Source organism: Bos mutus, chromosome X (assembly GCF_027580195.1).
Source record: "Bos mutus isolate GX-2022 chromosome X, NWIPB_WYAK_1.1, whole genome shotgun sequence".
NCBI lineage: Eukaryota > Metazoa > Chordata > Mammalia > Artiodactyla > Bovidae > Bos > Bos mutus.
In genome coordinates, this window is record NC_091646.1 from 114043959 (window position 1) to 114069850 (window position 25892).

Here is a 25892-nt window from a genome sequence, read left to right on the forward strand (position 1 = left end):
CCATTTTAAAACACTCCCCAAGCTGAGGTGTCCCCTCATGATCACGTGACTCCCTTTTAGATTTTGGGCCCCTGTTCTTTTAAACAAAACATATCCTATGTTCTTTAAAATTTTATAATTTGATGCTTACTGTCTTTAAGTTTGGCTCAGAGATACAAAATAGAGGGTTTTCTTTCCCTCCATATGGAAAGATGAATTGTTGTCCAGAGGCCTTGTCACGCACTTACTGACCCTGTCTCCACACCTACAGGAGGAGGAAGAATGCTGAACTGAGTGTCTTGGGCGTAGCCACCAGGCTTTACTCAGAAAACACGTTAGTGTTGGGCAGTGCATGGTTTTTCACTGTCATTGCCAAGTAGCTTGTGCCCATATGAGAGGATGAGGGCAGAGAAGGGATGGGCTGTTGACAGACATTTCCTGAATTGCCTACCCTGCCTTGGGTGAGGTTAGTGTGGTTGGGGGTCGGGGTAAGGGTGGGGACCTGGAGACCCGTTGCTTGATCCACAAGGTCCCAGGATATTCTCTTGCATGCAGCCAACTATTTATTTGGCAGACATAGATTGGGCACCTGCTGTGTATTGGACTTGGAGAGATAAATTTTTTGAAAGGAGGGTGAAAACTTTTCAGATAGAAGTGATCGAGTTACAGAGGGCTTATAGCCACTTTAACCAGGAGTATGACTTGGTCTCCTGGTTCTTTCCATTGGCCCCAGTGGGTTGCCCTGCTTTTGGAGAATATAGCACAACCCATGGTGTGAGAGAAACTCCCCTGAAGAGTAAACCAAAACTCTAAATGCAGGAAAGACTGAGAGTTCAGAACTTTTAAGAACCCTGAAATAGCATCAGGAGCTTGGGATCTGAAACACGTCTTGATGCACAGAAGCACAGTTTACCTCCAGACAGACCTCAGTAAAAGAGTAGAGACAGTGACAGCACAGGCCACAGTTGGATAACCTGCCCTCTGGAGTCATATCACCCACATTTACGCACAGGCTCCTCCCCTCCAGCTGTGTGGTCATGGGCAAATGACTTAACTCTCAGTTGCCCCTAGGTTCTTCATTTGTAAAGCTAGAGTAATAAGAGTACCTCCTTCATAGGATGGTTGTGACAAATACCTTGATCTCAAATGATTGAGGTCATGGTAACAGTGAGACTGTTTTTAATCTTATGTACCGGCATATCCCAAATGTTCTAAGCTGTGATTGCTTAGGAAGGTATCTGATTTAAACCTAATGCATGTGTAGAGGCCATCTAAAATTCACAGCTAAGGCAGATCCATCTCCTCTGACCCTAAACAGGGTCCTGAAATAAATTGCTTGAGGAAATCAGATCCCTGTGATTCCAGGTGGGAAACTTTGAAGTGTGTCCAATATTCTATTGGAGATCAAAGAAGCCCAACTAAAGAAATTGTGGACTGACTGGCATAACAACCATGGACTGAGCAAAAATTCTTTTTGGAAGGACTGTCTTGAAACTTAGGACTCAAACTTTGGAAAGACTAAAGTGATTGGCAGAATCAGAACATGTGACATTCCTTAAAAATGTATTGACTTAAATAGTTTTGCCTGTGTTACACATAGTTTTTTAAAAAAAACTTTAACACTTTGCATTAAAAAAAACTTCCTGAGGGAACAGGTGTAACATGCTTTGTGTGGTGCCCAGCACGTTGTAGCACACATCTCCATTTAACAACAGAACCAGCGGCAGTAAAAATACTTTCATTGTGCAGTTCTGATCTTGTCCTCACATCCTTTTCCCCCCTCTCAAATGCCTTTAACTCTCTTTAATGTCTCTAAAAAACATTACTTTATCATGAAACCAAAGAGATTTGCCCTAAAACACCACCTAGAACCGTAGGTCTTCACTTCCCAAGTGGAAATACCACGAGAGTTTTCAGAGACTGTGGAGAGCAGAGTCGGGTTTCATAATGGCTGGGGAGGTGTTCAGTGGATTTGCTCGGGGCATTTGCTCTTTTACCTTACCATGTGATGGTTTGCCTAGTCCTTATCCTCAGTGGTCTAAGATGCCCGATGGGGCATTATAATGTGCTCTTCTGATGGAATAATTCCCCCACATCAATGTCAGCACCATTTGTTTAATCCTTAAATATTTGTGGCACCCCGGAAGCCATAACCCATCATTAGGTTTGATAGGATTCTCAGCTAGAAACTGGCCACAGCGACCTTATGGTCTCTTGGGATTTCAGGGTTGTAATTCAGCTAACAGTTACCAGCATCTGATTCTGTGTCAGGCAAGTTGGTAGATAGTTTTCTGTCCGGTTCCCTAAGAAGTATGAGATATAGTCAGATTACTAGTTGGGACCTACTTGAGTCCCCAGGAGGCCACTTGTCACCTTGTGTGTGAGGAAGCCCTGCTTCAAGCCCAATGCCCACAGCCCTTTCTCTGTCAAGACACTGGGAGATAATTGGAACAAGATTGAATGTGGAAAATTCTAGACTCTGATGTCCTGAGCTTAGATAAGATGAGATGACAGAATACTGCCGATGTCATTGGGAAAACAGGAGTGTCACCTAAGATTCAGCAGACCATGGGGTTATTGGCTGGAACTAGCTACCATTAGAGCAAGCCTGGGTTCACCTTCACTTATGTAGCTACAATGATGATTGTGCTCTGTGGGTCTGAAAGGGAACTGAACAGAAAGAAAAAATACAATGGTGAGAAGCCAGCTTTTCCTTATCAACAGTATCTGCCCAAAATGAGCATTTGGAGGGGTAAGGAGGATTGGGAGGAGATGGAGAAAATAGAGAAGGAAAATATTGGTGATTTTTTTTTTTGTCAACTTAAATTCAAAAATGGAGGAGGAGATGCTAACGTTCTCAGCATATCATGCCGAGTTGATAAGATGGTACTGCAAGGTTGCAGTACAATAGCGTTTTTTGTGTATTCGTCGTTTCCTTTAATTATATGGTAAAAGAATACATTAAAATGCTGATGTAGAATCTTTGCTGGAGATAGAGACACTGACTCTTTGCCACCTGAAATTGGCAGTGAACAGCAGAGCTGAAATGGAAATTGGCAGGTACCACTGGATGTACCCAGGCTCAAAGAACCACCAGTACCGTCCCGTGCCAACCCTGGGGGACAGGGCTAACCCCTTGAGCAGTCCAGGTAAATACAGCCTCGGGGTGCATTCGCATAGCAACTCAACTGTTATCTTTAATATGATTTGTGATAGCTCTTTTGGTTTGGTGCTGTTTTCTGTTTTGCTTGATGCATTCATTTGTTCACAGGGGCTGGGGTGGAAGTGGCCCTTTAAACATTGTTTTCATCATCTTTCTTTTTCTCTCTTCCTCTCCATTCCACCCCATCTTTCCCCTCTTTCTTCTCCCTCCTCCCTATTTTCTCCCCCTCACCTCTTCTTCTCAAAGGGAGCAAGGTGCAATGAGATGTGCCTTGGAGTTAAGCACGAAATGTCTAATATTTGAACCACCAGTGGGGTGGGGCAGTCATATGTGCCCATCATGGGACCAAGAACTGAACTGGGACATTTGAGGAGCCTGGGCTCTGAGAGTGCTGTCAGTGGCCCCAAACATCTCTCTGGCCACATGGCTCTTCAGCCCTCTGATTTATTAACATCAGTCTGTTACCTTTGAGAAGGAAAACTCAAAGCCCATGAAATGAGGATCATATACTTGGGTACTTGACCCCATCAGGTAGGTCCATGGGGTCCGATCTCTAGTCTCCTTGCTCAGAGGAACACTGGCCTCTCAAAACATCTAAGTGCTGGGTCTGAGTAAACTGTGCATCAGCCCGTCTGGGGACCTGGAAGGGGAGAAACCTGAGCGATATGCACACCCACCCTCCACATCCCTGAAGTCCACACAGCTAAGATTCAGTGGTTTTAAATTACTTAAAATGGGAATACAAAGGGATGGTGGTGGGTCAGAGAAACACGCCAGGCTTCAAGTTATTGCTGGAATTCTGTGTGAACCCATAGCATTGTTCATCCGAAATGTCTTCTTACTTCTGCAAGAATAAATCAGAAATGACAGCATAGAACCGAAAAGTCTAGAAAGAGCAATCTAGAGGTACAATGTAAGACCTACACTGAGTTACAAAGTCATAGCACCTGTCATTCACTTAATAATTAAAACTTTTTTCCTTTAAAACCTGAATTGTGGCTTCAGGTTAATTAACATGAAATCTGTCTTTGGATTTAGTTCTATGCGTTGAGTGACATATTCCTTCACTCCATGTCTGGCCACTAGGCGCCAGCTCTGTGTGCCTGTGTAGTGCCGGCTCGAAGAGGTGAGCAAGAAATGCCACCAGACATTTGTTCTCTTGGAGCCTTTGAAGGATGGAAGGTTCTAGAAGCTTGATTTTTTAAAATTGCCATTAGGCGTGATGTATCCATACAGTGGAATACTGTGTGGCGGTGAGAGGGAATGAAGGACGCATACTGCAACACAGATGGGTCTCAGAAACAGGATGCTGAGTCAAAGATGACACATGAGAGCAAATACTGCAGGGTTCCACTGACATGAAATGGCAAATCCAGAGAGACAGAAAATAGCTGAGTGAGTGCCGGAGGCTGGGGGAGGCAGCAGCGCTGGGGAGTGACTGCTGAGGGTACAAGGATCCTTTATGGAGTGATGGAGATGTTTTCAAATTAGATTGTGGTGATGGTTACACCACGCTGTAAATTGACTCAAAACCACACTGGTCCGTACACTTAAAAAGGTGAATTTTCTATGTAAACTTAGCTCAAAAGCCTCCCCCGCTCCTCGCCCTGAAAAGGAAAATATGTATAATTGAATGGCAGAGAGGGAAAGAGAATGGGCAGTACTTGTTAACATGACAAGAAGGTCTCCACATTATCTGTAACGGCTGGGCTAAATTCTTAATTTAGTTAAGAATTCAGAAGAGTTGGGGCTTTTGAAAAGTGATGTGGTGCACATACCGTACGCACTTGCCGTGTCCCCAGCAAGGTCCGGGTGCGCCCCTCAAGTCCAACACATGGATCTTTCTGGAGCACTGAACTTAGGTCAGGGACATCTGCGAACAGCATCTGGGCCATTCAAGGTCAGTTCTGGATATCAAGGGAATTCAGAGCAGAATGGGTTTCACTGCCAGATAAACTCCATTCCCACCCCACCCCCAAAAAGAAACCAACCTTAGTTTTCAGAGGTTCGAGAATTCTGGAGTGGTATGATGAGAAACTGTAGAACTCTAATAGTTAATCACATGGCTGGTGATGTTTCAGCTGAGAATTCCAGGATCAAGCAGGTTCTTGTCAGAGGGGGGAAAGAAAATCCCCAGAGGGAGGGACTGAACCTAGCCATGGTGTCGCCTTCCCAGTGGCCCAGAGATTTTGCTGTCTCCTCAGTCAGCACAGTTGCCATTCTGTGCTTAGATCCCAAACCAGATGGTGTGAGGGAAAAAATAGACGATTCCATATGGCTCTTGTGTCTTTTATTTTCCCCGTTTGCAGAGTTCTCAGTTTCTTTCCAGTGGGGGACAGACCACAGTGGGAAGAGGTTTTGGTCCACGCCGACGGGGAGATCTTTACCAAAGGAAAATGCAGGCACTGTGGCAGAGACCTCCTCCCCCAAACTGCTTACTCCCCGTGAGGGACGTCAAGGTGCTCCCAGTTTCCTTTGCCTCAGTCGTTTCCCATCTTCCTTTTTGGGTGAAACTTCTCTGTGGAGTTACATTTTTAGCACTTGGATAGTGAATCCTTCACCATCTGTACTGCTTTCTTCTTTCTGAATTAACTTCTTTGACCAGGTGGCATCCACATCTTCTTTGGGCCTCCAGGAAATCAAGGGGCGGGTGGCCACAAGGGCCACCTCAGGTGACACTGCCTTGGGGACCTAGGCCTGAGGCAGTGGCACTTGGGAAATAAGGAGCCCTTTGGGCTTCAGTTGTGTTCGATGGAATATTGTGCTTAGCGTGTAGGGTGTGGTTCAGGCTACTGCAGTTGTCACAAGGGCTTCAGTCAGTGTCATCAGAGAGAATTCAGATCCTCTCTTCCACATGCGGTCCATGGGCCAGCAGGATCAGCATCCCCTAGAAGCTTGTTACAAATGCAGAGTCTCAGGCCACCCCGAGGCCTGCTGAATCCAAGTCTGCATTTTCAGAACTTTCCAGATGATTCCTGGGCATAATGCAGTTCGAGAAGCACTAATTGAGAGCAAGGTCCAAAAGCAAGAAGGGAGAAGACAGAAGGAATTGAAGAGGTGGATTTACCCTCAAAAGTCTGAGAAATCGCTGTGTTTTCCATTGTCCTTTCTGTCCCTCTTTATGGGGAGGCAGGTGTAAGAATTGCCAGTCGTTAATGCACTGAGTCCTGGTTAGTTTGAAAGGCCGGTGACCTTGGATTCTCTTAGCCACTTGTCTGAAAATGTGCCTCCTCTTATTTCTTTGTTTAAAATCGTGGTGAATGAGAATGGGGGATGGGGCAGTGAAAATGGGTCCAGCTTGTCTCCTTCTGGAGAAAGCGAGGAGAAAGCAGTTGATAGGAGTTGGGAGAAGTTCTCAAATGCCCCTCATGATCTTCTTGAATATAATACAGTGACATGTAAGATGCTGTCACCTAATACAGCTGTAAGCTAAAAGACCAAGAATGACTATTCAGACACTGGTAAATCTGTGTAGTTCCGCATTCAGTCTACCAGGTAAGGAGTACAAAAACCACTCCCTTCTGCAGTTGCCAGTTCCCCTCCTGTTGTTGTCGTGGATGAGTCACTAAGTCATGTCCAAGTCTTTTGCGACCCTATGAACTGTAGCCCTCCAGGCTCCTCTGTCCATGGGATTTCCCAGGCAAGAATACTGGAGTGGGTTGCCATGCCCTCCTTCAGGGGATCTTCCAGACCCAGGGATCGAACCCACATCTCCTGCATTGGCAGGCCGGTTCTTTACCACTGAGCCAGCAGGGAAGCCCTTTCTGGCCAGCTCACAAATCCTAATGGCTCTAATGCTTGGACTCAGATGTTTTAGATAATTCCAGAAGTCCAGAGAGATCACCCTCTCACATACGGATTAGAACTAAAGGTGTGGGGAGAGCATGAGGAATGTTGGTATTTGGCCGAGTGTTGAGCAGGAAGCCCCCGTGTTGGGATTTCCATGGCCAAGATTCCCGGGCAGCCATGGAAATCCCAACACAATGGAAATCCCAACACAGGGGCTTCCTGCTCAACACTCGGCCAAATACTAACATTCCTGCTTGCTCAGTACTGTGCATCAGGTCCCACTGTGGGCTCCTCCTATCTGCCCAGGTGGGACCTGAGAAGGCAGGCCCCTTGAGATCCCTAGCCTTTCTCCCTCTGGCCCCCTAGCCTGGGACTTCTCTGCCATGGATCCACTCTATAGAGTGACACCTGAGATATGAGAGTCCTGGGAAATGCTATTGGATTTGGTGTTACACTGTCTTGTCACACTGTCCTAACCTATAGTTGTAAGGCAACTATGTTTGAGGCCTTTTCTGAAAACACTTGAACTGTATTTCAAGGTGGGGAGCCTGTAATCTGTGTGCATCTTTGGTCTCTGTTGCTGGTCATGTGTGGACTATAGCCCGGGGTCTGATGGTGTCGTGTGAGTTTTCGGGCAGGGCAACTGATCCCCGGGGTCTGGCTGGAGAAGCATTCTCGGTTTACACAACCATGGCCGGGGGAAGCACCCAGCATGTGTGTCTGATGGCTGCCACTGACTGAAGGTGTTTCAGGTTACCTGGAGGTGAACAATGGACTCAGTACAAGCATGTTCTAGCCCGGGTTCATGCCATAATGTTTCTGAGTTTTTAAAGAGTTCTTTGCATTTTGTTTTCTGCTGTGGATTATTTATTCTATTTTCAAATTACCTGCAGTTTTCACCCCAAAATGTGCCAGTATAGGGCAGGTAACTATTTTATAACTTATTTACCAAAGGCTATTATGTCAGTCATATACATAGTTTTTCATTGACAAATGTTCAACTTTTTATCAGCTATACTGTTGGTATATGCTTAGCACTCAATTATGTAGCAGTGGCTGCCACTGTGTCTGTGACATACAGAACTCCCTTTGCCTTTCAGTCTTGTGTCTATTCCTCAGCTCAGAGCAGACAAAGAAAGAAGAGATGAAAAGCAGATCGGTCAGAACTGAGTGTCTATCTGGGGCTTTCTCTCAGGTACAGCATCTGGTTTTAGAGAAACTGACTTGGATTATTCAAAGCAGCAGTTTATAGTCTCTTAGAAACAGTGACATCTTATCTTCATTACCTTTATAATACCAACCCCCCCCGTGTTGTATGTTTTCAGTTTGAGTTAATTAAAATTAATTTTGTCTTGAACTCTTTTGCCTGCCCCCCTGCCCCAGAGAGCTAACTGGAGACATTGGGAAGCAGCTCAAGTCTGCTTTTAGAGGTTAGTCTTCCCACCTCCCCAAGCTGTGTCCTTTTGTGGGTCACTGTTCACTCACAAATAGGCCACACATACACCCATACCCGTGTGTTTCTAGATCTGTCAAAAGCTTTTGTGAAACGGCTTGTGCACCGGGAAGCAGAAAGCTCTGGAGGTCTGAGTCATCTAGGTATGGTGAGACTTTCTCTGAAGAGCAGCCTGTGTTTTTTCTAGGAACTTCCAGAGTCAGTGCTTTCACCCCAAGGAGTAACTCTAGTGGTGAAATGTCAGGCCAGGAGGAGCAAAACAGGTCTTTTCTGTGGTCTTAAGACAACCCTGTTCATGGTCATGTGCTCTTTCCCAGTGGTGATAGATGGAGATTCTGGAGATCTATGAGGACTTGGCTTAAACCAGGCTGATGATCACAACTGTGTTTCACCACACAAAAATCGCAACTGAGTTTTTGTGAATAAAGTTTTATTAGAACCAGCTATGGTCATTCATTTACAGATTGTCTGTGGCTGCTTTCCTACAAAAACAGCAAAATTGAGTAGTTTCAGCCATATGCTCTGCAAAGCCAAAGAGAATTATTATCTGGCCCTTTCCATTTAAAAAAAAAAAAAAAAGCCAAGCCCTGACTTAGAGTGATTGTATTCTTAGCACTCATTATAAATCCAGTCACTTATGGTAGGCAAGACCTAAACATTTTGCTAGTCACTCAGTTTCCTAAAATCTCCACCCAAGATCCCTCACCTTCTTCTCTCCAGGCTCCAGAATCCTTGCTCCCTGGGGTACTGGTTGTTCACAGGCTTTAGGCTAAAGCTCAGTCTTTCTTCAGAGGGTCCCTTGACTCTTTCTGGAAGCTCAGGCCCTTTGGCCTCTTACAAGCCCTTTTCTGAGTGTTCCCACAAGAAACCAAGTTCTGTTAAATAGACACCATGGGCTGTTTTCATCTATTACTCCATTTGTTGTACTTTAGCAAGTTTTATTTTCTGTGTTAAGTAAAAGAATCACCAAGGATGCTGGTTAAACGTTCAGATTGCCAGATTCCCCCTTTGGGGTGGGTCCCAGGAATTTGATTTGTTTTAATAAGCTCCCCAGGCAATTCAGAGCCACACTGAAGTCTGACCACCACTACTATATATGTGGAGGATCAAAATCTTAATGGAGAAAATAGTTCCTCATGATAACATCTTTGGTAAAGTATTGTTTCAGGTCAAAATACCTTTCTGAAGGGCAACATAAACTTGAAATTGAAAGGCAACTTGTATACATGTTTTCTATCAAGATGCCCAAAGCCAAATCACCACATCCCTAGCAGAGAGTGAATTTGAAGCAAACTTCTCTTGATGTTTTAAGATTGTCATTGCATCTTTGTGTCATTGCATTTTTAAAAAAAATGCTTTAAAGATTATATTGTAGAGCTGCAGGCATATACCAGAGCTGAAGCTGTGTATTAGTTATCTACTGTTGCATGACAGATTAATCTTACACTCGATAGTCAGAAACAACAACATATATCATCTCAATTTCTGTAGGTCAGGAGTCTGGACTCTGCTTAGCTGTCTCTGGGTCTCTAACAAGGCTGTGACTGAAAGCATTGGCCAGGGCTGTAGTTTCATCTGAAGGCTCAACCATAGAAGAATCCACTGCCTAGATCACTTTTTGTGGTTGTTGTCAGGACTCAGTTCCTCAAAGACTGTGGAACTGAGGGCCTCGGCTACTCACTAGCTCTTGGCCCAAGACCTCCCTTGATTCTTTGCCATGTGGGCTTTCCCATATCTCCCTCATGACGTGGCGGCTGACTTCATCAGAGAGAGTGGGTGATAGAGTGTGCCAGCAATAGAGAGAGTGCTAGGAAGATGGAAGTCAGTTTTTTGAAACCTAATCAGGGAAGCTAGTCAGTAGGTTTAGCCCATACTTTGGGGGAGGGTATGAATATCAGGAGGTGAGGACCATTGGGGGTATCTTAGAAGGCTACCTGCTGCAAGCCATATAAATGTTTCAAAATGGAAATGCATCACGTGTCCCCTTAAAGCACTGGCTTCTCTGCTTAATGACAGTAGCCCCTACACTTTCCTGTCACCAAGTAGCCTATAGGTTCTGTAGCTGTAGGATATCTCCCTCCCCCACCACCAGCCCACCCCACCCAGGTCGATGTGGTTGTTAAGGCTCCTGACTTTTGCTGCCAATCCTTAGTTTCCAAAAGGGATTTATAACCTTTTACCATTACTAGCATCTTTTGTAAAAATTGAACTTAAGAAGCATATCTTGAAAGGAAAAGGAAAAGAAAAAGGTCATTTTAAAAAACTTTTTTTGAGTTACAGTTGATATGCACAACGTGCATACATGTAAAGTGACCTGTTGGATCAGCTTTGACATACATACGTGCCCATGAAACGAGCAAAAAATTGACATGTCTGCCAATCCCCCAGGTCCCTTTGTAAGCCCTTTCTTTCCACACAACTACTGATTCGCCCTCTGTCTCTGGGTGAGTTGATATTTTCTGGAGTGGCCCCTAAGAAAATTCGTTCACATATATTCTCTCTTGTTTTCTCACCGAGCCATGCCTGTAAAATGCTGTGTGACTTTGCTTCACAGCTCCAAGCTTTGTCTGGTTTTTACCCTTCCTGCCTTCATTGAATACACCCTGCGCCCTTTGAATAAAACTCAAAAAGACGCATTCTGCTACCACCCACAGTGGAAGAGTTTAGTTTGCACCCACTGCAGTTCAGCCTACACGCTAGCACCAGACTAATCTCTCAAAAGCACACCTCAGATCATGTCACTCGCCTGTTCACAAACCTTCCCTCTCTCCTTACTGCCTACAAAATGAAGCACCCAGGGCTGCAGGCTGGCTCAGAGACCTCCCCACAGGAGGGCCTTGCCTGCCTCTCCAGCTTGTCTCCTGACACTGTCCCAATGCCCTTGACAAACTCCACCACATACGCCCTCAACTTTCCCTACTGGCGCCTAACCACATCAGTCCTGTTCTTCACTCATGCCTGTCAATCTCTCCTAACCACAGGATCCTTCTGTTCTTAAAGGCCTGTCTACACCACTGCCACCCACACGCCCCTTCCTAAGCTCCCCACACTAAGCCAAGGAGATGCCTCTACCTCCTTCCCCATGTCCCTGAGTCACCTCGCTCTTCATTCTACTTGAATATTTCTGCTGTGTTTGTGTCCCTCACCCCACTCCAAACTGTCAAGACCAGGAGGGCAAACCAAATCCCTGCAGCTCCCAGTATGGTGCCTTGCACATAGCAGCAATTCAATAGACACTCACTGAACTCAGTGCAATCTAGCAACACATAGACACTGAAACCTAGATGGTCAAGGAGGTTGAGTGATGCTAAAGCTTAATATTGCAGGGGCGCCTCAAATTTCCTGAACACCCTGCAGGAAATCTCTGTGCTCTTAAAACCTCTGTCATTTAGATTTAGAGCTAGCTTTCCAAAGAGTCTAACACAACTGAGCAAGCACACACTCATCCCCAACTTGCCTAGATTTCCCTGGTTCTTCTCTCCCCACTTCACTAGGCTTAGAGCACACATATGGTCTTTAGGAAAAACCTAAGCCAGTCCCCACAGAAGGTGAAGGACGGGACTAACAAGATCTCTGTCTTAACTTTATTTGCTCTCACCATGTGAACATAGCTTTCCTTTTCTGTGCTTGCTTATCTCCTACTCCAAGCCATATTGCACATGTGAGAGGCTCATCAATTGTGAGATGTTGCACAACATGTCACAAAAATGAAAAGTTTTAATTTCACAGATTTTAGGACCAGGTTTGAGAAGGATATCCCCCCCCCAAAAAAACAGTTCTCTTTATATCATTAAAAATAGTTTCAGTGTTCTTGGCATTATACAGTTGGACTTGCACATTAATGACTCTAAGAAGGTCTTAAGAGAACTAGGAAGCAAGCTATCATTTGGGTGTTTTCTTAGGTCTTTAGCAGGAAGCTCCCGTGTCCACTGACTTCATGATACCTTCTTAATGGTACATACCAGTGGTTTACGGACTTTGGGGTGTAAAGTCCCTTTACTCTCTTAAAAATAATTGAAGGCCCTGAAAGCTTTTGCTCATGTGGGTTATATCTCTAGGTATTTTTGTATTAGAAATTATAACTAACATATTACTTAAGTAATGTTTTTCATCATAGAAGTTAAAAGTTATATAATTTATTTTTATATTGTCTTTATTAGTATTTGACCTCAGAAATAGATTATATTCTATCCTTTAAAAAATAATGAACTTATTTAAAATGTTACTAATAAATCCATAACCTGGTAACAAAAATAATGTTTGAGAAAGATAACTCTTCCCAAACAAGGCAAAGCTTGAGTGAGAAGAGCAGCACTGTTTTACATTTTATCAGATCTCTGTAATATCTGGCTTAATATTCAACAGCTGTTATCTTTACATCTGCCTCTGCCCTCACTCACAGGCATCTTGGAGCATCTAGTTTTTGCTGAAGTGTATGAAGAAAACTCAGTCTCTCACAGATAGGTGGTTGGAGAAGGGAGGAATGTTTTAATGGCCTTTTCATGTTTTTGTGGAACTCTTCCTTGATAATGCACCAAAATCCAGCAAGTGGTTGATTGATAATGTGGAATAAAGATTATTGATAATGTGGAATCTGAAACTGTATTAGTGAACTTTTTCTACTCCGTTCCATTAAAATCTATTGCTCTCCCTTGCAGTCTGATCGGTCTGTATTAGAGAATGATTTTGTAACATCCTTCATTGGTCACTTGGAAAATACCGGTTCTCTGGCTGGTACAAATCTTCCAAGTATTGACACATTTTATTATACCATATCCCAAAAGTCACATTTCATTAACATCACCACTGATTTCATTAGGAAGTTTTCTAAGTACTGGGAAGCTGGGCCTTTCACAGGTGCAAGTTTTCCAAAATTGATTGGCAAGATATTGTCGCTTATTTTCTTTGAAGTTGACAAGCTCATTTACATCATTTTTAAGAAAATTTGTGCCAGATAACCAAGTCTGTGTGTGTATCATGTTTCAGGTACAGTATTACAATTCAGCATCTGTATACAACATCTGTGTACACTGCAGAGTGGTCATCACCACAAAATCTAGTTACCGTCCATCACCAGACTAACAGTTGACCCCTTCACCCATTTCACCCAACCCCCGACCCCCTTCCTCTCTGGTAACTACCCATCTGTTCTCTGTATCTATGAATTGTTTTTTGTTTTTGGTTTTTTTAGATTCTACATATGAGTGAAATTATATGCTATTTGTCTTTCTCCACCTGACTTACCCTATGTAGCATAATGCCCTCAAGGTCCATCCATGTTGTTGCAAATGGCAAGAATTTGTTCTTTTTTATAGCTGAGTAGTATTTCATTGTGTGTGTATGTGAGATGTACACATAAGATATATATCATCTTTTTTAAATTATTGAAGTATAGTTGGTTTATAATGTTGTGTTAGTTTCTGGTGTACAACAGAGTGATTCAGTTATACATATATTCGTTCTTTTTCAAATTTTTTTTTCCTGTATAGGTTATTACAGAATATTGAGTATAGTTCCCTATGCTGTGCAATAGGTCATTATTAGTTTTCCATTTTATATATAGTAGTGTGTATATCAGAGAAAGCAGTGGCAGCCCACTCCAGTACTCTTGCCTGGAAAATCCCATGGACAGAGGAGCCTGGTGGGCCACAGTCCATGGGGTCGCTAAGAGTTGGACACGACTGAGCGACTTCACTTTCACTTTTCCCTTTCCTGCACTGGAGAAGGAAATGGCAACCCACTCCAGTGTTCTTGCCTGGAGAATCCCAGGGACAGGGGAGCCTGGTGGGCCGCTGTCTATGGGGTCGCACAGAGTCGGACACGACTGAAGTGACTTAGCAGCAGCAGCAGCAGCAGTGTGTATATGTTAACCCCAAGCTCCTATTTTATCCTTCCTCCACGTATTTCCCCTTAGGTAATCATAAGTTTGTTTTTGAAATCTGTGAGTCTGTTTCTGTATTGTAAATAAGTCCATTTGTATCATTTTTAAAAATTAGGTTCTGCTTATGTGATACATGATGTTTGTCCTTCTCTGACTTAACTCAGTATGATAATCTCTAGGTCCATCCATGTTGCTACAGATGGCATTATTTCATTCTTTTTAATGGCTGAGTAGTATTCCATTGTATATATGTACCACTAAGTGGACATGAATTTGCACAAACTCTGCAAGATAGTGAAGGACAGGGAAGCCTGGTGTACTGCAGTCTATGGGGTCGCAAACAGTCGGAGGTGATTTAGCAACTGAACAATGACATCTTCTTTATCCATTCATCTGTTGATGGACGCTGAAGTTGCTTCCCTATCTTGGTAAATAGTGCTGCAATGAACATTGGGTTGCATGCATCTTTTCAAATTATAGTTTTCTTAGGATATATGCTCAGGCGTGGGATTGCTGGATCATATGGTAGTTCTTGAGCTTCCCAGGTGGCGCTCGTAGTAAAAAAAACCTGCCTGCCAGGGCAGGAGACATAAGAGATGTGGGTTCAGGATTGAACCAGAGGAGATGGCAAGCCACTCCAGTATCCTTGCCTGGAGAATCCCATGGACAGAGGAGCCTGGCGAGCTACAGTCCATTGGGTCACAAAGAGTTGGACATGACTGATGTGACTTAGCATGCACGCACGCATGGTAGTTCTTATATCATCTTTATCCATTTATCCATCAGTGGGCATAGGTTGTTTCCATGTCTTGGCTATTATAAGTAATGTTGCAGTGAGCAGAGGTGCATATATCTTTTCAAATTAATGTGGAGATTCCTCAGAAATTAAGAACAGAATTACCAATATAACCAAAGCTGTTTTACTTCTGAGTGTTTATCCAGAGAACAGGAAAACATCGTTGGTGGGAATGTATTGGTGCAGCCACTATGGAAAACAGTGGCCCACAGGGGCTCCCTTTTCTCCACACCTTTGCCAACACTTGCTATTTGTTGTCTTTTGGATAGTATTCTGACAGGTATGAGGTGATATCTCATTGTGGTCTTAATTTGCATTTCCCTGATGTTTAGTGAGTGATGTTGAGCATTGTTTGTCGTATGCCTGTTGGCCATCTGTCTTCTTCCCAAGTCTTAATAACTATACTGTGTTAGTCATTCTTTAAAGAAAAAAACAGCTGTCGGCCAGAAAACAAGATGCTAGTTCAGCTTGAAACTCAGTCGCACTTGAACTTTGCATAGTGCTCTGGTATGCTACCGGAGAAGGCAATGGCACCCCACTCCAGTACTCTTGCCTGGAAAATCCCATGGATGGAGGAGCCTGGTGGGCTGCGGTCCATGGGGTCACTAAGAGTCAGACACGACTGAACGGGTTCACTTTCACTTTTCACTTTCATGCATTGGAGAAGGAAATGGCAACCCACTCCAGTGTTCTTGCCTGGAGAATTCCAGGGACAGGGGAGCCTGGTGGGCTGCCGTCTATGGGGTCATGCAGAGTTGAACACGACTGAAGCGACTTAGCAGCAGCAGCAGCAGCAGCTGGTATGCTACAGAAGTCCTGGATGTGTCCTCATTTCATTGCACAGAATCTTCAAAAGGGTGTGTAGAGTTATCACAGTTGATAATTTTTTTCAACCACATCAAAGTGAAACTCTCTTGTTTTTTCCCTGTGAGTGTGTGGTGGTAAGGAATGAACTGCTGATTCATTCACTTTGGTGCCACTTCCTGATTTGTGCTATAGCCATCGGCAGTGTTCCTGTGGAAACGTCAACAGTGGGAAAAAGTCAGTATTATCTAGTGCTATCATGAAGACAGTTTGGGCCTCCTGCACCTCTGGAGTCTTGGGGTCTCTCAAGGCTGCGCCGACCCCCCTTGGAGAGCCCCTCTTTTCTACCCTTGTGGTTCAGTGAGGAGCGATGGCCCAGACCTGCCTAAAGAGACCCTGCATTGTAAAGAGTTTCCCTGGGAATTGATGTGCACATGAAAGGTGGAGAACCAGTGCTCCTGAGGAGCAAGCTGCAAACTTTTCCTGTAAAAGGCCAGATGGTAAATATTTGGCAACTACTCAGCTCTGCCTGTGCAGCTTGAAAATACCCACATACAGTACAGAAAGGATTGAGCTCGGCCGTGTTCCAGTAAAACTTTATTTCTGGACATAGAACTTTGAATTCCATATACTTGTGTCACGAAGCAGGAGTATTCTTTGAGTTGGGTTTTTTTTCACAATCATTTCGAAATGTAAAAAAGCATGCTGAATTCACAGGCTCTGTGGAGAGCCCAGTTGGGCCCGTGGGCCACAGTTGGCTGATGTCTGCTCTAGAACACGTGTTCTCCAACTTAAGATCACTTGGGGAGCTTTTTTTTTTTAAAGCAAAAAAGCAAAACCTCTAATTCTTGAATCCCACCTCTAGAAATTGCGATTTAATTTGGTCTGGGTAAAGTCTGGATGTCAGGGCTTTCCCATGCGCTCCAGGTAATTCTCTTGGGCAGCAAAATTTGTAAACTTCTGTCTGTAATATTTTTTAAACAAAGTAAGGTTATTTTAAGCTCTTTTTCTTTTTTTTAATTGTGGAGTTTGGCGGGCATGCTGGTGTCTCAGACCAGGATGGTACATGGTAGCCTGAGAGCGGGGTGTCTCATCCTTGACCCTTGGTGGCGCCTCATCCTTTGTTGTGTTTGGGGTGGGGACCGTCCTATACACTGTGGAGTGCTGAGCGTCACTGGCTTCTACCCACTACCTGCCAGTGGCACCTGCCCAGCTGTGATGACGCAGTGTCTGCACGCCTTGCCTGGGGGCAGAGTCGGCCCCAGGTGAAAACCAGGGATGTGAACATTGTGGAGCATGTGTGTGCATGCACTGTCTCAGGACTCTTCCCCCTTGGTGCTGCAGACATTGGGGTTGTGTAATTGTTGCGGGGGGCTCTCCTGTGCCCTGTAAGATATTGAGCAGCATGCCTGGCTTCCACCCACTAGAGCCAGGAGTATCCCTTCCACCAGTCCTGACAACCCCAGGTATCTCCGGATGTCACCCCATGTCCCCGAGCGGGGCACAGTCACTCCTGGTGGAGAACTAAGTCAGGGAGACCTTGGTCCCCTACCATCCAATCTTACGTCTCTTAACTAAGGATTCTCTCTGCTTCCATTTTCCTGCTGGTTGTTTCAAAGTTGCAAACCTTGATTACTTCTTTTCTTTTTAATTTGATGGATTGTTAGGAGTTAGTAAAGTGGCAAGAAAGGTCCTGAATTGAGGGTGTGTGTGTGAGACATTCATTCCCTGGGGAAGAATCTGAGCCCTTATTGCTGCCAGCCCTCCTGGGAGCCAGCATGAGAGCTGCAGCCAGGATCACAGACAACTTGGGGCAAATGACTGGGCCGTTGTGAACTCCCAGCCATGGCAACGGGCATCTGCGAGCCCGAGGACAAAGCCAGTTTTCTTCTGTTGTTCTGCACAAAAGGTTCTAGAGATGCCGGAGACAAAATGGCCATTGAGAGGGAGAGGCATTGAGGCCTGTTTTTTTTTCTCCCTACTGTGTGGTTTATATTTAAACCATCTTAGACTAATGCACACTGGAGTTTTTGTGCAAATCAAAACCGAAAAATCTCTTTAGCCACAGAGACCAGCTAAATGAAGGTTGAAGATGTGACTAACCTAATGGAGGTTCAGGAGGCCGGGTGAGAGGCACTGAGAATTACTAGTAAAATGTACTAGAAAGCCTAGCAGTGATTTGTTTTTTCCATGAGTTGTTAACAGTCATCAAAAAAATGCTTTCCTTGCCCTTTTCTGGTTCATATTCACCAGCGTTGTCATTGCTGGTTTGAAGCTTGGGAAAACTCAGCATGTGGATTTATGGGAATATCCAAGAAAAGCATTGTTCTTGCTTAGCTGGCATCCACTTTGCACGGCGTGGTGCTCTGCTGATACTCGGCACCACCTAACTCTTTTTTAAAAAAAAATCAGCCTGGCCTTTGACTTCTCCTGCTGGGGACAGCCCAAAACCCAGGTGCTTTCTGAATGGGGGAGGTGAGGGGATAGGTCTGTGTTCTCAGACCCTGTCAGTGGTATGACACTAAAGCATCTTTGTTGTGAAAAATCTGAGCTTAACAGTGCTTGCTTGGCTCAGAAGAAACACTCTAGTGGCACTCTTTTCAAGGCGGCTGAACAGCTTGGAACACTGTGTTTTTCTTCGTTGTGGCCCCTGGAACTTGCCATTTGATTTGCAAGTGGCTGGAGTTAGGGCCAAGCCCAGTAGGCTTTGGAAAAAACACCAAACATGGCTGCACACAAAAGCAGGCACTTCACAGGGACTCGGGGCTCCGCACCTGGGACTGGACAGATGGGACTGGTGACTGGCAGTGGGCTTCTCAGACTTCCACGTTCACTCCTGGGGACTTGTTCTCACGCAGATTCCACTGACCCGACTGGGCTGGGGTGGGGCCTGAGACTCTGCATTTCCCCCAAACTCCCTGCTAAAGCCCTTGCTGCTTGTCCAAGGACCATGCCTGGCAAAAGAAAGGGTCTAAAGCACTTGGAACTGCTCAGTGCTCGCATGTCTTTCCTTGACCTCTGAAAGTTTTCACTGCGATCCTGAAGCTGACAGCATCCAGCATCAGCTCATCTGAGTTACAGACCCATGTGTCTGATCACCCCCTGGAATCTCTCCCTTTGGATGGCATCAGGACACCTCAAAGTCAGCACGTCTAAAACTGAACTCAACATCTTAAAAAAAAATTTTTTTTTTAAGTATAGGGACTTCCCAGGTGGTGCTAGTGGTAAAGAACCCGTCTGCTAAAGCAGGAGACACAAGAGATGCTGATTCGATCCCTGGGTCAGGAAGATCCCCTGGATAAGGGCATGGCAACCCACTCCAGTATTCTTGCCTGGAGAATGCCATGGACAGAGAAGCCTGGTGGGCTACAGTCCATGGGGTTGCAAAAGAGTCGGACACGACTGAAGTGACTTAGCATGCAAGCACACATAATTAAGAAGATTGGATAGTCATATAAGTGAATCCATATTTCATGGATTTCCATATTTCATGCAGGAAAATCTGTGCCCATTTAACTACAAATGTGACTCAATTATATACATATAGACATTCTTTTTTAAGATTCTTTTTCTTTATGATTTATCACAGGATGTTGAATATAGTTCCCTGTGCTATACAGTAAAGCCGTGTTGTTTACCCATCTTATACGTAAAAGTTTACATCTGCTGGTCCCTCTATTAGCCTCTGCCAGCTTCATTCCGTATTCCAAGGCCAAATTTGCCTGTTACCCCAGGTGTTTCTTGACTTCCTACTTTTGCATTCCAGTCCCCTATAATGAAAAGGACATCTTTTTTGGATGTTAGTTCTAAAAGGTCTTGTAGATCTTCACAGAATCATTCAACTTCAGCTTCTTCAGCATTACTGGTTGGGGCATAGGCTTGGATTACTGTGATATTGAAAGGTTTGCCTTGGAAACACACAGAGATCATTCTGTCGTTTTTGAGATTGCATCCAAGTACTGCATTTCGGACTCTTTTGTTGACCATGATGGCTACTCCATTTCTTCTGAGGGATTCCTGCCCACAGTAGTAGATATAATGGTCATCTGAGTTAAATTCACCCATTCCAGTCCATTTTAGTTTGCTGATACCTAGAATGTCGATGTTCACTCTTGCCATCTCCTGTTTGACCACTTCCAATTTGCCTTGATTCATGGACCTGACATTCCAGGTTCCTATGCAATATTGCTCTTTACAGCATCGGACCTTGCTTCTATCAACAGTCACATCCACAGCTGGGTATTGTTTTTGCTTTGGCTCCATCCCTTCATTCTTTCTGGAGTTATTTCTCCACTGATCTCCTGTAGCATATTGGGTACCTACCGACCTGGGGAGTTCCTCTTTCAGTATCCTACCATTTTGCCTTTTCATACTGTTCATGGGGTTCTCAAGGCAAGAATAATGAAGTGGTTTGCCATTCCCTTCTCCAGTGGACCACATTCTGTCAGATCTCTCCACCATGACCTGTCCGTCCTGGGTGGCCCCACATGGCATGGCTTAGTTTCATTGAGTTAGACAAGGCTGTGGTCCGTGTGATCAGATTGGCTAGTTTTCTGTGATTATGGTTTCAGTATGTCTGCCTTCTGATGCCCTCTCACAACACCTACCAGCTTACTTGGGTTTCTCTTACCTTGGACGTGGGGTATCTCTTCACGGCTGCTCCAGCAAAGTGCAGCTGCTGCTCTTTACCTTGGACAAGGGGTATCTCCTCACCGCCGCCCCTCCTGACCTTGACCATGGAGTAGCTCCTCTCAGCCCTCCTGCGCCCGTGCAGCCACCGCTCCTTGGACGTGGGGTTGTTCATCTCCGCCACCGCTCCTGACCTCGGGCATGGGGTAGCTCCTCTCGGCCGCTGCCCCTGACCTCGGGTACACGGACATCACCAGATGGTCAACACCAAAATCAGACTGATTATATTCTTTGCAGCCAAAGATGGAAAAGCTCTATACAGTCAGCAAAAACAAGACCAGGAGCTGACTGTGGCTCAGATCATGAACTCCTTATTGCCAAATTCAGACTTAAATTGAAGAAAGTAGGGAAAACCACTAGACCATTCAGGTATGACCTAAATCAAATCCCTTATGATTATACAGTGGAAGTGAGAAATAGATTTAAGGGACTAGATCTGATAGACAGAGTGCCTGATGAACTATGGACGGAGGTTTGTGACATTGTACAGGTGACAGGGATCAAGATCATCCTCATGGAAAAGAAACGCAAAAAAGCAAAATAGCTGTGAAAAGAAGAGAAGTGAAAAGCAAAGGAGAAAAGGAAAGATATACCCATTTGAATGCAGAGTTCCAAAGAATAGCAAAGAGAGATAAGAAAGCCTTCCTCAGCGATCAATGCAAAGAAATAGAGGAAAACAACAGAATGGGAAAGACTAGAGATCTCTTCAAGAAAATTAGAGATATCAAGGGAATGTTTCATGCAAAGATGGGCTTGATAAAGGACAGAAATGGTACGGACCTAACAGAAGCAGAGGATATTAAAGAAGAGGTGGCAAGAATACATAGAACTGTACAAAAAAGATCTTCACAACCCAGATAATCACAATGGTGTGATCACTCATCTAGAGCCAGACATCCTGGAATGTGAAGTCAAGTGGGCCTTAGGAAGCATGAACTATGGCTTAGTACTTTGGCTTTGTTCATAGCTTTAGCACTATGAATAAAGCTAGTGGAGGTGATGGAATTCCAGTTGAGCTATTTCAAATCCTCAAAGATGATACTTTGAAAGTGCTGCACTCAATATGCCAGCAAATTTGGAAAACTCAGCAGTGGCCACAGGACTGGAAAAGGTCAGTTTTCATTCCAATCCCAAAGAAAGGCAATGCCAAAGAATGCTCAAACTACCGCACAATTGCACTCATCTCACACGCTAGTAAAGTAATGCTCAAAATTCTCCAAGTCAGGCTTCAGCAAATACATGAACCGTGAACTTCCAGATGTTCAAGCTGGTTTTAGAAAAGGCAGAGGAACCAGAGATCAAATTGCCAACATCTGCTGGATCATCAAAAAAGCAAGAGAGTTCCAGAAAAACATCTATTTCTGCTTTATTGACTATGCCAAAGCCTTTGGCTGTGTGGATCACAATAAACTGTGGAAAATTCTGAAAGAGATGGGAATACCAGACCACCTGACCTGCCTCTTGAGAAACCTATATGCAGGTCAGGAAGCAACAGTTAGAACTGGACATTGAACAACAGACTGGTTCCAAATAGGAAAAGGTGTATGTCAAGGCTGTATATTGTCACCCTGCTTATTTAACTTATATGTAGAGTATATCATGAGAAACGCTGGGCTGGAAGAAGCACAAGCTAGAATCAAGATTGCTGGGAGAAATATCAATAACCTCAGATATGCAGATGACACCACCCTTATGGCAGAAAGTGAAGAGGAACTAAAAAGCCTCTTGATGAAAGTGAAAGAGAAGAGTGAAGAAGTTGGCTTAAAGCTCAACATTCAGAAAACGAAGATCATGGCATCTGGTCCCATCACTTCATGGCAAATAGATGGGGAAACAGTGTCAGACTTTTTTGGGCTCCAAAATCACTGCAGATGGTGATTGCAGCCATGAAATTAAAAGACGCTTACTCCTTGGAAGGAAAGTTATGACCAACCTAGATAGCATATTCAAAAGCAGAGACATTACTTTGCCAACAAAGGTCTGTCTAGTCAAGGCTATGGTTTTTCCTGTGGTCATGTATGGATGTGAGAGTTGGACTGTGAAGAAAGCTGAGCACCGAAGAATTGATGTTCTTGAACTGTGGTGTTGGAGAAGACTCTTAAGAGTCCCTTGAACTGCAAGGAGGTCCAACCAGTCCATCCTAAAGGAGATCAGTCCTGGGTGTTCATTGGAAGGACTGATGCTGAAGCTGAAACTCCAATACTTTGGCCACCTCATGTGAAGGGTTGCCTCATTGGAAACGACCCTGATGCTGGGAGGGATTGGGGGCTGGAGGAGAAGGGGACGACAGAGGATGAGAAGGCTGGATGGCATCAGCAACTTGATGCACATGAGTCTGAGTGAACTCCGGGAGTTGGTGATGGACAGGGAGGCCTGGCGTGCTGCAATTCATGGGGTTGTAAAGAGTCGGACACGACTGAGCAACTGAACTGAACTGAGTCCCTCACTTCCAGTCCTTCCTTCCCCCATGCCTCTTCCCCTTGGCAACAACAAGTGTGACCTCTGTGTTCATGAGTCTGTTTCTGTTTCATAGACAGGTTCATTTTGTGCCATATTTTAGGTTCCACATATAAGTAATACTGTATTTGTCTTTCTCTTTCAAACTCACTTCACTTAGTATGCATCCATGTTGCTTCAAATGGCATTATTTCATCCTTTTTCATGGCTGAGTAGTATTCTGTTGTATGTATTTACCATATCTTCTTTCTCCATTCCTCTGTCAATGGACATTGAGGTTGTTTCCATGTCTTGGCTGTTATAAACATAGCTGCTATGAACATAGAGAAGCATGTTATCTTTTTAGATTAGAGTTTTGTCTGGGTATATGTCCAGGAGTGGGATTGCTGGATCATATGGTAACTCTACTTTTGGTTTTTTGAGGAACTTCCACACTATTCTCCATAGTGGCTGCACCAATTTACTTTCCCACCAACAGTGTAGGAGGGTTAAACTCGGCATCTTTGTCCTCAAAGCCTAGCCCTCCTGTGTCAACCCCAGCTCAAGGAACAGCACAGCACCATGGGGTTCCATGTGCAGAAATGGAGGAGTTACTCTTGGTACTCAGCACCCATCCCCAACCCCTCCTTTGGGTTCACACCAAGTTGTGCCCATTTGCCATTTCAAACCTCTCTCTGACGCATCCCTTTCTTCCACTTCTGCTGCCTTTGCCCTGGTCCGAGCACCTGTCCTCTTTTGCCTGCACCATTGCAGCAAGCTATTCACCTCCAGGGCCACTTTGTTCCTATCACATCCTCCAGAGGAATCTTCTGCAGCCCCGGTCTGTTCCCCAGGGTCAGAAAGGCTTGGTGGTGTCCTGTGATTCTGAGGCTAAAGTCCAGATCTCTTTGGGTGGCCTGGAAAGCCTCCAGTGCATCCAGCTCCCCTAGACCCCTCCTGCCTTCCTTGCCCCACCCTCCTCTCGTACTCTCTCTGTTCTGGCATCATCTTCCATGCCCAGGAACGCACCCTGCCCTTTTCCCCCACAGAGCTTTTGTTCACGCAGTTCCTGTTTGCTGGAACACCCTCCCTAACCACCCCATCCTTCATGTCTAAGCTTCATGTCTAAGCTGTGGAGGCTGTCCCTGGTTACCCTCCAAAAGCCTGAGTAAGTCCCTACTGTTTCCTAGCACTTCTGATCCCCACGCCATTTGGATAATGTCTGTTTTCCCCCAGGCTATAAACTGCATTAGCATGTAGCTTGCCTGTCTTAGCTCGCTGTCGAGTCCCCAGTGTCCAGCCCAGTCCGTGGGACCTCAGACACTTGGGTGAGCATTGAATGTGCTAATGGAATGAGATGGAATAAATGGACAGCTGTGCCCTCCCTCCCAGTGCTCTTGTCCTCACCCATATCTGTTACTACCCTGCTTAATTGACAGCTTCCATCCAATTAGGCCTTTAAGAAACCCCAGTACCTGAGATGATGATAACAGCAAGGTTATGGGGAAAAGCTTCTCCTATTCCAGTGAGAGCTGAGCTGCACCTTCAGGTGACCCCATACCAACTGCGTCTTGGAAACGTGTCACAGGGCGTTTCACGTGGCTTCTTTGGTTCTATTGAGAACTTAATCATTGACTCATTCGCCATGGGTGGTCCTTCACAGCCTGCTGTCTTAGTACCTTGAAGACCATTGTTGCATAGGTTTTATTCAGTTCGGTTGTGGTTTCAGGCTGGAGGATAAACTAGCTCTCTGATACTCCATCTTGGCCAGAAGCCAGGAATCGTTTCATGGTGTTCGGTATTTATTGTCACAGAGTTTGGCTGGTAATAAAAGAAAGCTGGTGGGGCTGCCACAGTGAAGAGCTGGTGTGACTCGTTAAGACTGTGGTTCTCAGATTTGAGCCTCTGTGGGACTCATCTGAAAGCCCAGATGCTGGGCTACCCCGCTGCAGCGCTGATTTTCTGATTCAGCTGTTCTGGGGTGGGACCCGAGACTCTGCATCTTTCCCATATTCACAGGTGATGTTGGTGCTCCTTGTCCTCAGACCACAGTCTGCATGTCAGTGCCTCCAGATAGGGGTCTGCAAACTTTTCCTGGAAATAGTAACTGTTGCAGGCTTTGTAAGCCATGCACTCTCTGTCACAGCTACCCAGCTCTGCCTTGGTAGAGCAGAAATAGCCGCCAGCAATTTGTCAATGAAGGGGTGTAAGCTGTGTTCCAATAAAACTTTATTGGCAAAATCACAGGCTCTAGTTTGCAGATCCCTGGTTTAGCAGAACCTGGAGCATTGGCTCTGTTGGGAGTAGTACAGTGGGTGATTCCTACTCCCTCTCAGAGCAAAGGGGAAGCTAGTAATTCTCCCACATGCCAGGCATTTGACCTCATGGGACGGTTGCTGTGCTCAGGACAACGTGGTAGGTAGGCAAGGTGACATCTGCCTTTCTAGGCTGTATTTCTATCTGACACTGAAATAAAACCGTGCCACGGTGGGCATATAAAGTAGGAAGAACCCCTCCCGTCTCCTCTCACCCAGGAGTAAGTATACCCAGGACTGGCTCAGTAATTTGTAGGCCAAGTGCAAAATTGAAAATTCAGACACCCTTGTGCAGAAAGTAGTAAGAATGTCAAGATGGCAGTAGCGGAGCATTATAGTAAACCCAGGACCCAATGGGGCTGTGCCAGTGTACTCCTGTGAGGCTAGCCTGAACGCACAGTGTCACCATGGCCTCCACCCCCTACCTCTGCCACACTCATACCCATAGGTCAGAAATGCTCTTAATGTGAGGACACTAACAGTATTGATATCATATTTTAGAAACATATTTGGCTTTTTCTTGCCAGCTTTTTGCAGCACTCTTGGTTCCTCTGGGATAAGCGTGTGGCATATGACCAAATTACCCA

The 25892-nt window shown here is 45.0% G+C and overlaps 1 protein-coding gene across 5 annotated transcripts in view; it reads left to right on the forward strand.

Annotated features, from left to right (window-relative positions):
* GPM6B (glycoprotein M6B) overlaps positions 1-25892 on the forward strand; it is a 161414-nt gene that overhangs the window by 120854 nt on the left and 14668 nt on the right. For 2 of the 5 annotated variants that reach the window (XM_005889581.3, XM_005889582.3), the window contains exon 2: positions 3009-3128. The exons of the other annotated variants lie outside the window; for them this stretch is intronic. In XM_005889581.3, the coding sequence (XP_005889643.1) occupies positions 3009-3128 (120 nt within the window). The remainder of the gene's footprint in view (positions 1-3008; positions 3129-25892) is intronic. 5 annotated transcript variants of the gene reach the window in all.